At 52.1% G+C, this 16,130-nt stretch overlaps 1 protein-coding gene and 1 long non-coding RNA gene across 3 annotated transcripts in view; one reads left to right on the top strand and one right to left on the bottom strand.

Moving 5' to 3' along the window:
- TNFRSF21 (TNF receptor superfamily member 21) overlaps positions 1 to 1,929 on the bottom strand; it is a 35,242-nt gene extending 33,313 nt beyond the window's left edge. The window contains exon 1 of one of the 2 annotated variants that reach the window (XM_041419832.1): positions 1,799 to 1,929. In XM_041419832.1, coding sequence (XP_041275766.1) covers positions 1,799 to 1,852 — 54 coding nt within the window. In that variant the 5' untranslated portion in view covers positions 1,853 to 1,929. Of the gene's footprint in view, positions 1 to 814; positions 1,011 to 1,798 lie in introns of those variants that run through there. The other variant, XM_041419840.1, reaches the window with a different exon arrangement.
- The window catches only part of LOC121344136, a 47,620-nt gene continuing 32,640 nt past the window's right edge, over positions 1,151 to 16,130 (top strand). Inside the window, exon 1 of the long non-coding RNA XR_005953794.1 lies at positions 1,151 to 1,244. This is a non-coding gene — a long non-coding RNA (uncharacterized LOC121344136). The remainder of the gene's footprint in view (positions 1,245 to 16,130) is intronic.

Consider the following 16,130-nt stretch of genomic DNA (forward strand, 5'->3'; position numbering starts at 1 on the left):
TTTCTGCTTCTTGCAACACGACCAGCTATTTCAGCTGGTTTGGGGTTTGTGAAATGGGACTCACTGCTCAGCAGTTCCTCTACCCATCTCAAGAGCAAAACACAGGGAGTGGAGCAAGCCAGAACAGCAGCACCACAACATCTGGTCCCTATGAAGGAAAACCCAGCAGCCAGCCCTGCAGCCAGCACAGACCAGAGCTCGGGAGCATCCCTGCCAGCCACAGTTTTACTCCAAACAGATGAAATCCCCCAGCTTTCCAAAAGCCCCAAGCCGAAGTAAGGTGATGTCGTTCTGGTTCCAGGCAAGGGCAGCGGGGGAGATGGTGGAAACTACCTTGCAGCAGTCAGTGGGGTCCCAAAAAATCCACCAAGCAAATGAAATCACAGCCAACACCAGCCCCACACAAGCTGCCAAGCTGCTACTGCTCCAAAGCCCAGCAGCCAGGCAGATTTGGGATTGCTGTACTGGTAAAAGACCCACAAGCTATCGATTTGAACACAGCTCCCTGTAACATACTTCCTTCGGGCTGGAAACATATGAACTCCTTGTGTGACCAAAGGGAGATGCCCAAAATGTTGAAGGTATCGGAAAACCCAAGGAGGATCCCGCCAGCTCAGAAGAAAATGGGAATTTTTCCTTGCTTGCTTGTATAATCACACACACAGGAGTGAGAACACACTCACACACAAAAGTAACACACATGTATTTGCTCAGAGTCTTGCCTCATGCCCCAAAACTGCTCCTGTGTTTCCCCAGACTTTTATATCACTCTTTTTCCCACCTCTTCCCTCTACACCCACCATTCCCAACTGACCTCCAGGATCCCAGCTGGAGCTGCATATCTCAAACTCCCCATCAGCATCTCATCTTCCAGACGTGCAGCAGCACTGGCTTCTCCCGGCTCGCTTCTCCCAGCGGGAATCCAGCACTAGGGAGCGCCCGGCCAGCACCCAGCACGGACCCCGTCTGCTCCGCCACTGCGCCAAGTTCCCCTTCGCCTCCAGGGGCTGTTTCCCGGCTAATGCCCTTCCAGCTTCAGATTATTTGCTGTTTACTCGGATTCCTGTCGAGCCAGCGCCAGCTTGCTCAGATCCACCTTGAGTTCAAGAGCAAGTGCTCCCCTCGGTTACACAACCCAGCCGCAGCAGCTGCGGCGTCCGCCTGACACACCGAATTACTGTCTCTCCCCAAGGAGACGGGATGCAGCCCCAAAGAGCTGGCTGGGAAGTGCCCTACCTGGCAAGGTAAAAGGGGAGATAAAGCTGCCGGAAAACATTTCCGCGATAAGTCAGGGCAGCCGCCTGCCATTCGCAGCGGGGAGTTTTACTGCCTGTCCAAAGGGTGGCAAGAAAAGCGGCTGCTGAGGGGAGGGACGGACGGATGGATGGATGAATGGATGGATCCCTGTCCAGCGCCGAGCTCCCGGAGCAGCGCAGAGAGCGGAGCAAGGATCCGCTCAGCCCTGGCTGGGGGATGCCGCCGCCTGCGCTAACGCAGGGATGGGGAGGATGGATACCGCAGGGAATATCGAGCCAAGCCGCCGTCCCCTGCCGGGATCGGGGCTGGGACAGGCAGCAGCTCCAGGGAGGGCGCAGCGCAGCCCCGCACAGCCCCCGACAGGCGAAGGGGGCCAGCAGGACACCCAAGCACCCTCCCCTGCCGCCGGGCTGCCCCAGGCGGGGCAGGAGGCGCGGGCGGGCAGCCCCGCACTGCAGCACATCCCCACCCACGCCGCGGACACGCGGATGCCGCGCGGGCGGCGCAGGCACGGCCGGGTCCCCGCGCTCCGCACACTCACCGCGAGGATGCCGGCGAACCCGGCGGAGCTCCGGCTCGCCGCGGCGGCCCCCATGGTGGCGGGGCCGGGGCTGCGGGCGAGGCGCTGCCCGTGCGGCCGCGCTGCCTCAGGCGTCGGGGACGGCGCGGGGACAGCGGAGCCGCCTCCCGCGTCCCCATCGCCCGCCCCGGCCGTGGGGCAGCGGCCGCTCCGCTTCCCCGCGTGCTCTGGGTCCGCTGGGGATCAGCAGTCCCGGGGATCGCAGCGGGTGTGGGTGTTCGGCACCCTGGAATCTCCCGGGGGAGACTTTTGTTTGTTTTTATTTTCCGTGTTCTCCAATGTCACACAGACAGGGAGGAATTTTTTCACAGAAGGGGTGGTGAGCACTGGCACAGGATGTCCAGAGAAGCTGTGGAGCCCCATCCCTGCCTCATCCCTCATCCCAAGGCCGGCTTGGACAGGTCTCTCAGCAGCCTGGTGCAGCACGTGGCATCCCTGCCGTTGGAATGGGGGTTGGCACTAGACAGCCTTTAAATGTCCATTCCAACCTAAACCATTCCATGACTCTTATCAACACGTAGCACATTCCCCGTGGTGGAGGAATTTATCAGGGAACAGACACATCCCTCCGTGGAGCATCCCTCTGTGGCCACAGCACAGACAGTGCCTCACTGCCCACCTTGCACATCTGAGCAGGGTGGGCAAGGCAGGGTCACGGTCACAGTGTCCATTGATAGCTGTGGCAGGTGATGGAAACAGGTCCAGGTTTACCCAAGGAGTCAGGGGAAACAGGAGATGGGGCCAGAGTCAGGACTGCAAAGGATGCATCCTGCCTCCAAGGTCTTTACAGGAAATGGGAACTGAGGTGAGAATTCAGCATTGTTCCAAAGTCTGACCAGGAGACCAGGGCACCCCCAGGTACGGCTGATCAGGGCGTTCAAGGTTTATGAGTGCTGCAAATCAAGGCTATTTATGACTCTCCACATAGCTGATGTTCTATTGAGAAAAACACTCAAACACCTGATTTCCAGAGCCTGCAGAAATCCTGGTGACCAGCAGTCACCTTCTGGAGATGCCCTGAAGGCAGATGAACTAAGGGAGGGTTTCAGTGCCATGCCAAAGAAAACAGCACAGAACTTATAAAATCCCATCTAAAACCCAGGAGGAATGGGGGGGAATGTGGTGCTCTTGCTCTAAAGAAGTGTGGATTCCATCCAAGCCCTTCTGAAGCTCACAAGAAGCCTCATTCTGATTCCAGGGAGTTTGGAGTCCAGCTAGAAGGCTCCTTTCCCAGACAGAGTGGATTTTTTCTCCCCACCCTTTCTCTATCTCTAATGCTGGAGGGGAGCTGGAGAGGAGCAAATGACCCTTGGGAGCCTGGGAATGAGTCTGGAGAGCTTCCCTCTCAGAGCTGGGGTGGTGGTGGCAGGACTGCTGCTCCCAGGGGGGAATAAGAGCCAGTGTGTCACATGTGCAGGGAGAAGATGTTCCTCCACAGCTGGCTGTGCTGCTGTGCAAGTGCTGCAGAGCCCTGTTTTGGGCTTTGCCTTCCCTCGGGGCCCCCAAACCCAGGAACAACATGCTCTTCCCAGGAGGTCAGTGAAGGGGAGCCTCATCCCAAAGGGAGATCAAAATGCAAACCAAGACACAGTTCTTCAAAAGTTCTTAAAAAACAAAAAAAAGTTCTTCAAAAGCAATGGCATGCCCATCACTGCTTTTAATTCAAAATAAATTGGGCAAGTAATAGGCAATAACACAACTTGTTAACACCAGGCTTGTGGATGATGGAGTGAATTTTAATTTTAAGAATGTGTAGGTCTCTGATGAAATACATGGCAGATCTTGGTGCAGGACTAAGTGGCCTGGTTGTGTCTGGGCTGGAAGAGGGTTTGAAATGCCCCAACAGCACCAAGCCACGCTGGGTCCATCAGCACTGTGAAGGGCAGCGTTCAGATTGTATTAGGGAAAAGCAGAGAAATAATCATCTGGAGGACAGGGTGACTCAGGGGATTGGCAATAAGATGGATCATGTTGCTGCTTTGGAATGGATTCCAATTAGTTACATCCGCTTTTAATTATTATTATTTATACAGAACCTAAAGGCAGTCCAGAGATTATCCAAAAATGCACGGGCTGATCTGCAAATCCTCCGTCCCTCCTCCCCTAGGAGCCCTTGCAATGACAAACCCCAGTCACGCTGCCTGGACTGGTTCATACTGGCTGAGATGTAAGTTACTTACTAGTGACCAGCTTGCTGCTTCTCCACTTTTGTCACTCTTCGAGAGGAAAACAGGGAACGGGTGACTGAGGCCGGAGTTTCGTGTTAAGTGTTTTTGTTGGACGCAGCAGCTGCTCAAGAAGTTCCTCCTCGCCTCCCTGCATTCGGTTCCTTTTTCCCCCTTATGCCACCCCGTGAGTCATGCAAATACACCCAGGTCAGTGAACTGGTAACTTTGAAAAACAAGGAGGGTTTTTTTAATCAGAGTAGGTGAAACTCGCTGCTCATGTTGACCACAGACTGCTGGGTCTTTGCTAAGCTGGTGGTAGGAGTCCGAGTGGGCATCCACTGACCTCGTTTGCCACCAGAAATTATCACTCTCCAACAGCAAGGTCTCTTGTCTTGTGAGCAAAGCCAGTGCTCCTGCTTAGTCACCTGAGGCTTATTCAAGCCTATTCATGAATTGGGAAGAATTGTCTTACCAAGAGAAGCTATTTGGGAAATTTGGAAGAATATGCCACAAAACCATGGAATCAGAGAATGGTTTGGGTTGGAAAGGACCTTAAAAATCATCTCCTTCCAACTCCCTGCCATGATCAGGAGCAGCTTCCACTAGACCAGATTGCCCAGGACCCTATCCAGCCAGGCCTGGAACCCTTCTGAGGATGGGGCATCATCACTTGTTTCACCCTGTAGAAACCAGAAACATTCCAGGAAATGATTTCTTATCCCTGACTTGCCCTAGAAGACATCAGGCTAATGGGGCAGGCATAATTTCCTTTCAAAGTGTCTCATTCTCTGTACATGGACCATTGCTTCCACATCTCCCATAGAAACAGAACATTTCTGTGTTGGTGTTGTTGTTATGGGAAAGTAGCTGCTGCATGGGAAAATTTATGACTCCAGTTCATATAGAAACCAAAATTACAATTTGCATTAACATGAATTGGGAAGTTAAATCAACAAAGCCCATAGACTTCCCTGGGTGAGGGAAAGGAGAGTTTGGGTGGGCGTTCTCACCCTTTTGACCCTCCCTATGATCTCCAGGAAACTGGGAAGGGAAATGTCTACCGAGAGCAGATGTTCCCAGCAGGAATATATAGATACACACACACACACACACACACATATATATATATACACAAAAACACAGTCATTTTGAGCCAGGTGTGTTATCACTGATGGATTTCCCACCTCAAGAACCCCATGGGATTTCAGGGCCAGGCACCAGGGAGGTAGGGTGGCAGATGGGGAGTGAAGTGTGGCACTGTTGGATGGAGGTTTGGTTGCCATCACACTGAGCTGATCTCTCCTCTGGAAACAGTGGATGCACAGCTGCAGAGTCTGCTTTCCCAGAGGACTTTAAGAAAGGAGAAGGAGCATCTGATGGCCAGGCTAAGTGCATGAACACCGCCTTAGGCCTGTGCCCAGGGCTGTGAGACAACCAGCAGGTGGGATGGGGAGGTGAGGCTGCAGGTGAAGCGCAGGTGGCCCTGCATCTTCTCCCCTGGTGAGATCAGGGGGTGAGGCTCATGAGGTTGGCATCTCACATCCTTCCCAGCTCAGTGACTTGCTCTGAAGAAGTTTCCTTCCTGACCTCCAAGTCATGCAAGTGCTGTCAAGCAGGACAACTTTTATCTGACCGAAAGCCACAGCTGCCTGCACGCCTGGTTTGGTGCATGTGGAACAAGCCCAGCAGTCACATCTGCACCTCTCCAAGTTAAAATAATAGATGCATTTAAATCTTCTTTTTATGGGGTTTTATCCCTTTGGAGTCTTGTTTTGCAGGAGATCCTTTGGCTCAGCTGCAGAGTGAGGTCTGGATACAGAAGCCTGAATGCTCTTATTAACCTCAGCAGAAGCACTGGGACTCTGGGCACCTCATTCCAGTGCCCTCATTCACCTCCCTCCTCCCTTCCTCATTCCTTTCCTTCTCCTTAGTGCAAGTGCTCTGGGGCTGAGGCTTGAACAGTGCCTAACAAAGCCAAGCCTTGCTCTCAGCGGGGGTATCTTGATGGTCATGAAGCCGAAATGAAAAATTATGAAGACCATTTTTATGGATGAACCTGAAAGCCTTGCAGTGTCCCTGGGTTTACACTGGAGGAAGTGAAGCAGTGGATTAAGTGGTGTAGCCATGAGCAGAGCTCAGAGCCTCATGCTGAGCAGAGGATCACTTGTTGTCTTGCTCCTCTGTGGGCAGCATAAGGGACAGGGAGGTGACAAGGGGATGGGGTGGTTTGCAGAGCTTTTGGAGAACACTGCAAAGCTCAGTAGGAGTTTCCCAAAGCCAACTGCTTTCCAGGAAGGACTGTGCACTCTTGCAGGTTCAACATCAAATACAGATAGCAAACAACCCCCCCTGCAAATCTGTTATCCGTGTCAGCTGTGGATGCAAGATCCCCTCTGTGTCAGATTACCCAGCACACGTGATCCTGCCAGCTTTGTGCCTTGTGTCACCTGCAGGACCTGTGGAGTGGCACCGGCAGCCACTGCCTAATCCAGCCTACATCCCCCTGGTACAGAGGGGAACCAGCAAATAACTCTGACCTCCTCTAACCCAACAGGCTTCATTGCACTCTGCACAGCACGCTGCTTTCTCTGCCCAAGGCTGGCTCTGCAGCCTTGGGGTCTCGTTTGGTTTGGAGCCCCAGGAGAATGTCACTTCCCAAGTGACCACGCTCAGCATTGCTGAGTGGTCACAGATATCTCATTGCTGAGTGGTTACAGATAATCTTAATCGCAGTTTAATCAGGTAGTGATGTTCATGGGGGGAGGATGGTCAGGGTGAGAAGTAGCTCACATGGGGCTCTACTGTCCCTGCACACGTATTTGATTATATTGCATACAGAGTTATTCAGGGCAGTTAGGAGTGACAGCAAAGAGATGCAAAGAGCTTAAAATAGTGCCTGACCAGGGGATAATAGCACACATTAAACTCAAGTGTCCTTGAAAAGGGGAAAGGGCTGCCTCCGTGTGGGTTAGTGCCTCCCAAAAGCCAGACCCAGAGCCTTTCAACGGCTCCCTCGGGTATCAGGTGACAGCACAGCGAGGAAAGCAAAGCCCTCCTGCATCCGTGAGGATGATGGGGGGGGGGGGGGGGGAATGGAGGAGACCCTGGATGGGGATAGCTCAGGAGGCAAGTAGCAGGTTGAAATGAGACTGAAGTCCCGGATGGCACGGAGAACCATCGGGGCAATCACTAGCGGGTCAGCCTCAGCGTAGGTGGGTGACGGAGCCTGGGAACATGCCGGCTCTCTGAATCACCGCGGTTTGTGCAGCCTCAGTCCTGGCAGCGGGGTGGGTGTTCCCCGCCACGGCGGCCGAGTGTGGCCGGGCAGCCTTTCCTGCCGAGCGGCTGCGGTGGGAAGCGCTCCCGGAGCAGGCTGCAGGGACTGTCGGCACTGCCGGGGCTCCAGGCAGTGCCTGGGTGTCCTCAGCTCCGCCGCGAGCAGGGCAAGGTGACCCGGAGGTAGCGAGGTGTTCTCATCTCCCCTGGGCTCCCGCATCCAGCACAGCCTCGCCCAAGCTTGGCAGATTTAAATCACTTCAGGCCATTTAATCATCACATAAGCAGACCGAGCTTAAGGACTGATTTACAGACTTTGCACTGGTTAGAGTATGCCAGTGGGTTGTACAAGGAGCTGGTTATGCCATAAGCTTTCAGTGGAGATGAAGACCCAGGGAGCAAGGCTTCCAGCAGGAGAGCTCCAGCCTTGCATTACACACCAGTTTGGGAGACAAGAGGAGTCTGTAGGAAGCTCCCTCAGTCTGGCACTCTCCTGCCTTCAAACATTTTAACTGCCTGCAAATCCTCCTTCAGGAAACTGAGAATTAGCGCCGGTGCTAAATGACTTTGGAAGGGAGGATCCTTAGTGGGGACTCTTGCTGGAAAGAATAACACGGCTGGATGTGTAAATCAGTGAGGAGTTCACAGGCCAGCTGCTGGGAAGGACACATCCCTTCCTTCTCACCAGCCTCCAGGCCCTTCCTATAAACCGGGCAGTTTTTCTGTTCCCTTAGCAGCTTGTCAGACCCTCTCTGTGATTGTTTCTGCTCTGATTGCCACCAGTTAAACTGCAGCTGGATGTGAGGGAGAAGGAGGGATAGGTTCCACACCCTGAGCTCAAATCCCTTTCAGCCATGGTTTGAGCACATCAGCTTGAACCAGCCTGGGAGCTTGCCAACACAGAGGTCTCACTCATGTCCTTTCTCCTGCAGCTCCAGGCCACCAGCCCATCCTCCCCTTTATCTTAGCTCTTGTGCCGGGTAACTTGGCCCTGACTTAGCAGAAGCCTGTTCCCTTTTTCCACTCAGTTATTTTTGTGCCAGATGAGTAGTCTGGGTGTGTGGAGGCTGCGCAACACCAAAGCTGATGCAAGGGTGATAGGGTGGGCGTGAGGGATGGTTCCAGGCAGCCTGTGGGTGAAAGATAATCAGTATGGATACAAATGCTGCAGGAATGCTGGCTACAAGGTCACCTCGGGTCAGAGGAGAAGCAGAGATGCCATTTGGGGTTACAATGACAACTGAGGTTAAAGGCCTGAGACTGAGGGAACTGGGCAAGGCTGCTGAGAGATCCCTGGGACAGCCCCAACAGCAGTTTGGGAATGACTGCTGTGACCTGGTGATGGCTGGGAAGGGCCTTGGGAGCACTGTGGCTGCACCAGGCCTTGCTTGCAGTTCATTTCACCCTGAGCCCTTCCCCATCACTGTGGGGCACTTGCTGGCTGGGTGGCACTGGGATGGTGGGACACAGTGCCACAGCCGTGGGATAAGCTTGGTTAGAGGAAGCACAGGGCTGGACATGTAGCTACCACATTCCTGCTCTTAGCACATTTTCCATTTCACCTTTGGAAACCTTCTCTTCAAGTCCTGAAATGTCTATGGAGCAAATTGTCCTTGAAAATGAGCCAGGACACATCCCTCAAAGTTCTGGATGCTGCAACCGAGGTAATTCTGTAATAAATGTAACCTTTCTGGCAGCACAAGAGAGCAATTAAGGAACCCTTAATTTTTAAGGGTCCTCAAAAACACGTCACTAATTTCTAGCCAGAAACATCGGAAAATTTAGTCAAACCAGCCTGGATACTCAAGGGACTCTCCTCCCCTACAAGCCTTCCACGTCTGCCTCTGCCCTCCTTCCCTCACACCATGCCTCAGCCATCCTTCCCCTGCTTCCCTCCCCAGCTGTCCTTCCCCACTTGTGAGCAAAGAAACTTAACAAAGCAGTGCTCCACTGGAGGGAAGGGAGGCAAGGGAAGCAGGAAAGCAGATTTTGTAACAACAAACAACAACGCCATCCAAAGTACACAGAGGCATGTTCATCTTTCCCTTTCTCTTTGCTTTTCCATGGCCCCTAGGAAAACTGGCTACTGCCTCCATCCTGCAGCCTCCCACTGTGCCAGTTCACTGGTCTCAAGCTGCAGACTGTGCATTTCTCCCAGGCATCAGCTATTCTTCCATCCATCCATCCATCCATCCATCCATCCATCCATCCATCCCCACTAGCCACTACCCATCAGTGATGCCCTTAGCAGGAGCCCCATATTGTCCTCTCTCAGAATAAGACTCACTAAATAGAGTCAAAATCCAAGGACAGCCATTTTTTATGCACAATTTCTGATACTGTTCGTGCTGAGCCCAGGTCTAAAGGTCATGCAGTGAGAGGAGTTTGACCCAGGAACATGTAGACCTTCGGTTTCCATCATCAGGCTCAGCTTGTGCGCAAGCAGGAGTGGAAGAGGAGTGACTCAGACTCACAGAATCAGTGGGGTTGGAAAAGAGCTCTGAGATCATCCAGTCCAACCCATGACCAAACACAACCTTGTCAACCAGACCACGGCACTCAGTGCCATGTCCCATTTTCCTTAAACACCTCCAGGGACAGTGACTCCACCGCCTCCCTGGGCAATCCATAAAGGCTGTCACCCCACGACAAATGTTTAACAACCCTTTCCATGAAGAATTTCCTCCTGATGTCCAGTTTCCTCCTGATGAACCTCACCTGGTGCAGCTTGAGGCTAATCCTCATTACTTACCTGGGAGAAGAGGCTGACCCCACCTTTCTGCAACCTCTCAGGTAGCTGCAGAGAGCATGGGTGAGGACCAGGGGCGTGGGGAGGTGTGCTCTGGCTGCATGGCCTGGTCAGTGGTGCAGTGCCAGGCGAGGACAAGCTGTTCCCTGGCTCATTATTGTTACCAGATGAGTGGGGGACGCTTACGATTGCTGGGTTTGGATAATCAAATTCTGACTGGGACAGAGGAAGGAGAGCTGCCCTCCTCTCCCTCCTGCACCCCAGGCCAGGCACTCAGCCCCCTGCCCTCCCGCAAGGCTTTGTTCCGGGGGGTGATGTGCAGCAGCCCGGACGTGACTGTGGATCCCACACCCCCACGACGCCCTGCTCTGTCTGGGGTTATTGTGTGATGCCCAGAACAATGTGCTGTGGTTAGGGATGCCTGGGAGAGTGCCGGGAGGCTCCCTGCTCCCCCTCTCCCTGCTAGTGCTGGGGGAGGCAGCTTTTGGCCATCTGGTAGCTGTGGGTTTGGTGGAGGTCCCTCAGCAGGGGAGGAGATGCAATCACCAGGGCTGTTCCTAGAGAGGAAAGCCAGCATTTGGCACTGCTGAGCCACAGATGCACTGTGTGTCGTGGGCATGGGATGGCCTTGGGCACTGTAGGATGACAGGATAGCTCATGTGGGAAGGGACTGCAGGAGGTCTCCAGCCCAACCTCTTCATCCTGCCAGCTCTGGGGTCAGACCAGGTTGCTTGGGGCTTTATTGAGTTGTGTTTTAGAACCTCCAAGGCTGGAGGCAGCACAGCGTTTCTGGGCACCTTGTATCAGTGCTGAACTGCCCTCCTCATAGTGAGAACATTTTTTCTCATATCCAGTCTGAACCTGCCTGGCTTCAGCTTATGTCCAGTGTCTGCTGAGTTCCCCTTGTGCACCTCTGTGTACAGCTTGACTTCATCATCTCCATATCCTCCTTGCAGGTACATCAGAGCTTCTCTTCTCCAGCCCTGCACGCTCAGCCTCCCCTCCCAGGCTGTGTGATCCCACAGGGCTGTGTGAGCTCTGACCGTCTTGATGGCCTTTCCCTGGACTCTTCCCATGTGGCTCCATCTCTCTTGTACTGGAGGCTGTTGCAATATCCAGTCATGGTGTCAGCAGGGCTGAGCAGAGGGGAGGAGTTGCCTTCCTCTACCTGCTGGCAATGCTCTGCCTAAACACAGCCCTAGGGCCTGTTTGCCTTTGATGATGCATTGATGTGACTCAATGCCCTTTCTGCACAGCTGCTCCTCCACCAGTCACCCCCAGCCTGTGCTGTAGCCTGGGGGTTATTCCTTCCCAAACACTGGACTCAGCATTTGCCCTGGATGGTGTCCATGAATATCCTTGCAGTATCAAGTCAAAGAGAGTGTGGAGGCAGCAAGTGTCTTGTGGACTTTCCCAAGTCACAGGGATTTTCACTTTGTAATGGTTTGGAAAGTCCCTTCTAGCAGACCATACCCACACATTTTTGGGGAAAATCTGCTTGTTTGGGATGCTGTGATGGCTGGGAGCTCAGGCAGGAATATGGGTCAGTGATATAACCAGGAACAGCAGAACTGCTCTCACAAGAAAAACCTCCTGCACCACCCAGTGCTGAGGTGGGGACTTGGGGAGCACCAGGGGACACAGAGCTTTTCACACCAGTGTCATTGCAAAACCCTCAGGGTTTAGGGATGTCTTTATCCTCCAGTGACATGGTACTGACAGGAGGGAAGGGGAAATGTGTCCTTTCTGGCTTTGGGTGTCCCTGTGGCTGCCTGGGTGAGATGTCCCTCTGCACACATTCTGTTTACACAGCTGTTCTGAGGTGGGCACTGGTGTATTGCAGGAGCTGAGCTTTGTGTCATTTGGACTTCTTCTTGTTGGTTGTTTCCCCATGTGCCCAGGTCCCCCTGGAGCCAACTCTCAGACAGTTTGGTGTGGGGCATGTTTGGTCTGGGATTTGTTAATCACCTTTCTTTGCCGTGTGTGTCCTTTGGCCAGCGATTGTGTCAGGAGACGGGCATTGCCTTTGGTGGAGACATGGCAGAATAATGTTCTTCCCTGATGAATACCCAGGGAGAGCAGGATCCTTACAGGCCCTCGTGGGACCCCATTTGGAGTGCTGTGTCCAGATCTGGGGTCCTCAGAACAAGAAAGACATGGACTTGTTGGAGCAGGTCCAGAGGAGACCACAAAGAAGCTCAAAGGGCTGGAGCCCCTCTCCTTTGCAGACAGACTGGGAGAGTTGGGTTGGATCAGCCTGGAGAAGAGAAGGCTCTGGGAAGACCTTAGAGAGCTTCCCAGTAATTGAAGAGAGCTTATAAAAAAGAGGGAGAGCAACTTCTTACATGAGTAGATACTAATAGGACAGAGGGGAATGTTTTTAAAGTAAGAGACAAGAGTTTTAGTCTAGATGTTAGGAAGAAATTCTTTACTCAGAGGGTGGTGAGGTACTATCACAGATTGTCCAGAGAAGCTGTAGATCCTGGAAGTGTTCAGGGCCAGGTTGTTTGGGGCTTGGATCAACCTGGTCCAGTGGGTGGCAACCCTGCCCATGGCAGAGAGGTTGGAATGAGATGATCCTTAGAGTTTCTTCCAACCCAAACCATTCCATCATTCATGTGAAGTGAGACATGTAGGAACACGTCATTGCTTTTCTGGGGATGAAGACAAAGACCACCTCGGCTCCCATTCTTCTCCAGCTCACCGCAGCAGCAGTGCAGGGTCTCACCCTCACCACAGAAAGGTCCCTTCCCCAGAGCAGAGTATTTATTCCCAGGACTTCCCCGCCCCAGGGCTGCTCATTCATCTCTTGCAGACAGAATGGAGCCTGTCACAAGAGCAGATGCAGAGCAGGCAGAGCTCCCCATGAGACCCTTCACCACCAGAGATAATAAACAGATGGGGAAATCTGCTGGGAAATGCATTGACGTAAGGAGGTGAGAGGCTGGAGCAGTGTCCCCAAGGAGGTGGAAACACGCTGAGAAAGCTGCATGCAGAGCCCGGTGCACAATGGCTCTTTGATTCCCCCAGACGCTGCTAATGGGCCGTTTCCTCTCCCAGCCCTCCCTGTGGATCTGAGATGTCTTGCTGGATATCTTGCCCTCCCCTTATCTGTCTCCCTGACTTCTCTCTGGGATTTCCTCTGATCAGGCTGCTGGGTCATCCCAGGCTAGTGTCCCTGGTAGGATCCCTCTGTCCCCAGAGCTCCTGTGGCCAGAAGCATTTCTCTTCAGAGAATAACTGCAGCATATGTGTAGGGAGCGTGGAGAAGCCTCAGCCTTCCCATCTGGAGGGAGAATTGGGCTCAGGTACTTCACGACCTCAATCTGTCCCAACAGCCATCCTTGGGGGGGTTTTTACACCAGGACTGCACCCTGCTGCATCAGTCCTTTTTGGAAGGATGAGGCCATCCATGCAATTGCCATCCATGCAATTATTTGTATAATCTATGTGATATACCTCTCCCTTTCCCTCCAAAAATTAAATACGGGAGCCCCTGGCAGCCCACTCTCCCAGCCAGGCATCCAGCTACCAGGAGAGCAATGCTGGGACCACCACGCTGGGCACAGGAGGGACAGGCACATGCCTGAGAAATTCATCCCTATAGCTTCGAGGTGCTGAGCAGGTCTTTATTATCAAATTTTAATTACCGTGGCTGAATTTTAATAGAGCAATTGTGCAATTCCACTTTAGATCCCATCCCCTAGGCCAGGTTGCTCACGTCACACTCCCTGATGTTGAGGCTATGAGTTTTTTTGGCTAATGCAGCAAAAATTCTTATTGGATTTGGAAATAGAAGAAATTAGTTGCCCTGGGGGAAGGGGAGGCAGAGGGCTGCCTGGCATGCAGAGCTGCCAGGAGGCTCTGACAGCCAGACATATATTGCTGTTTATAATACTTAATAGCGAGCAGCTCTACAAAGTCCTTTCTTTATTCATTTCTCTCCCTAGCGCTTCACAGCATGCAATAACTTGGATTTATAAATTAAACATGTTCCTTGTTTTAATACATCATCTACTTCTTATTCTGTAGTCCCATAATGGGATTTTTAATTGCCTGTCATAGAACCGTGCATCCTCCTGGCAGCCTGGGAGTGCGAGTGTAGCCATGAGTTCATTGGCCCATGTTGGCATTAAATGGTGCATTTAAATCTTCACATTAACAAAGGCAAGGAACACGAGCGGGAATGTGGAACAGTCATCATTAAGAAGAATTGTTTTCTGTGGCAGAAAATGAGGAAAACCAGGCCAAAAATACAAACAGATTTCCCCCCTCCCTCCCCCCGACTCCCCAAAGGGAAAAGCGTTGCACAGTGTTTTAATTATTGCTGGGTTTATTTTCAACTGATGCGTATCCAACAGCTTGAGCCTACATTAGAGTCCAAGGGGCTGAGGCAGGGGCTGGAGGACCCACTCCAAGGGTGGCCACACACACATTTTCAGGTGCTTAAACTGGACCGTGCAGCTCCAGCCCCTGTCCTGCTGCAGAGCCACGGCTGCCTTTTCCCTGCTTCTGTGCTCAGCAGTGCTCAGATCTGTGTGGCTGGGTGAGGCAGTCCAGCCAAGATGTCCTTGCCAGAGCCAGGAACCCTGGGCAGGAGGGGACACAGGGGAGGGAGATGGAGAATGGGGCACCAGGTACCTCCTGCTGCTGTGTTCAGCCCTGGTGTGGCCAGTGAGCCCCATGTGCTGCTCACCCTGCATGCAAAGAGGGTGTGTTGGGGGACAAGGGACAGAAAAAGGCAGGTAAAAGGTTAACAGGGATGCAGCTCCTGCCCTGATGCAATTTAATGTGATTTGCTCTTGCAACACTTGAATATCTGCTCTTTGTAAGAATTGGCTGTATCCAAGAGCTTTTTATCACAGCTTCCCCTTCCTGGCAAAACAAAGTTAAATCCTCCAACCTTTCTACTTTTTTCGTATCTTAATCTTTTTTAATTAATTAACATCTTGGCCAAAGTGTGCCCTAAATAGGACTCTTGGTCCAGCTGAGACCTTATCAGCATGGAGGCAAGCTGAGCAATTACCTCCTCTGGCTTACACACAGCAATCCAGCACTGCATCCAGAAAGGAGATTTGCTTCTGCTGGTGTTTTCCCAACTGCAGATTTCTCAACCCCATCCTTTGTGAATTGCCATTCCACTTCCATTTCTGCTGTACTGTCACTGGGTAAGAGCTCCCCAGTGGGTACTGTGCATTTGATATGCTTCTGTCTGAGCCACAGTTTGTGTTGTTATTTATTGGATTTTCAACTTATTCAAGACAGGCTTTTTCTGCAGTTTTTCCAGGTAATTTTGAATTCTCATCCAGTCCTCCCAAGTGCTTGACATCCAGCACAACCTGCATATTTTAGAAAAGCATTCCCTGGGCCATCACTCGAGCCAGTAAATGAAAATGCTGAATAGGATCACCTTTATGCCTGATCCAGGAAGACTCGGCTCAAAATCTCCTCCTTGTGTGACTGAAATTTGTATCTGCAGTGAGTCCAGCTGTATTTTATTAAATTGTCCCTAAATTCACTTTCTCATATTTCCTTAATTTAAGAGAATTGGTAAAATGTCAAATGAGACTATCTCAAAAGCTTGGCCTAAATCTTGGCACATTTCAGCTGCCCAAGAAGGACCCTGAGCTGAACATTACTCTGGTTTGGGCAATTTGTTTTTGACAATTCATCTTTTTTTATCCTTATGTTCTCCTCTGGCTTTGTATCAGCTGTTTGTTTAATAATTTGTTCTGGGTCTTTTCCAAGACTCAGGGTTAGGCTCCCGATGTATAAATCCTGCTTTTTAAAGGGAGATATTGTGCCTGCTGGTTTCCGCTCCATAGGGTATTTCCTAGCCCAGGGTGACTGGGAAGAACATCCCAGCTCTTTCCACTGCTCACCTCCCACAGGATCATCCTTTGCTTGTGCTGACTCCATCTCATCTGTCCCACCTAAACCACCTCTGGATGGTTTCTTTCTGCTCCGCCCCTTGGTTTGATTAACTGCTAATTACAATCAGTCAGCTGCTGACAAGGAGCATTTTTGTGAACACAGCACTGGCCTTTCCCAAGTGATCCCTTGGTTCCTCTCCTTCCTCTTTCTTCTCCTGATGTGTTTA

This window comes from Onychostruthus taczanowskii, unplaced genomic scaffold, assembly GCF_017590055.1.
Source record: "Onychostruthus taczanowskii isolate IOZ18803 unplaced genomic scaffold, ASM1759005v1 scaffold11, whole genome shotgun sequence".
Lineage (NCBI taxonomy): Eukaryota > Metazoa > Chordata > Aves > Passeriformes > Passeridae > Onychostruthus > Onychostruthus taczanowskii.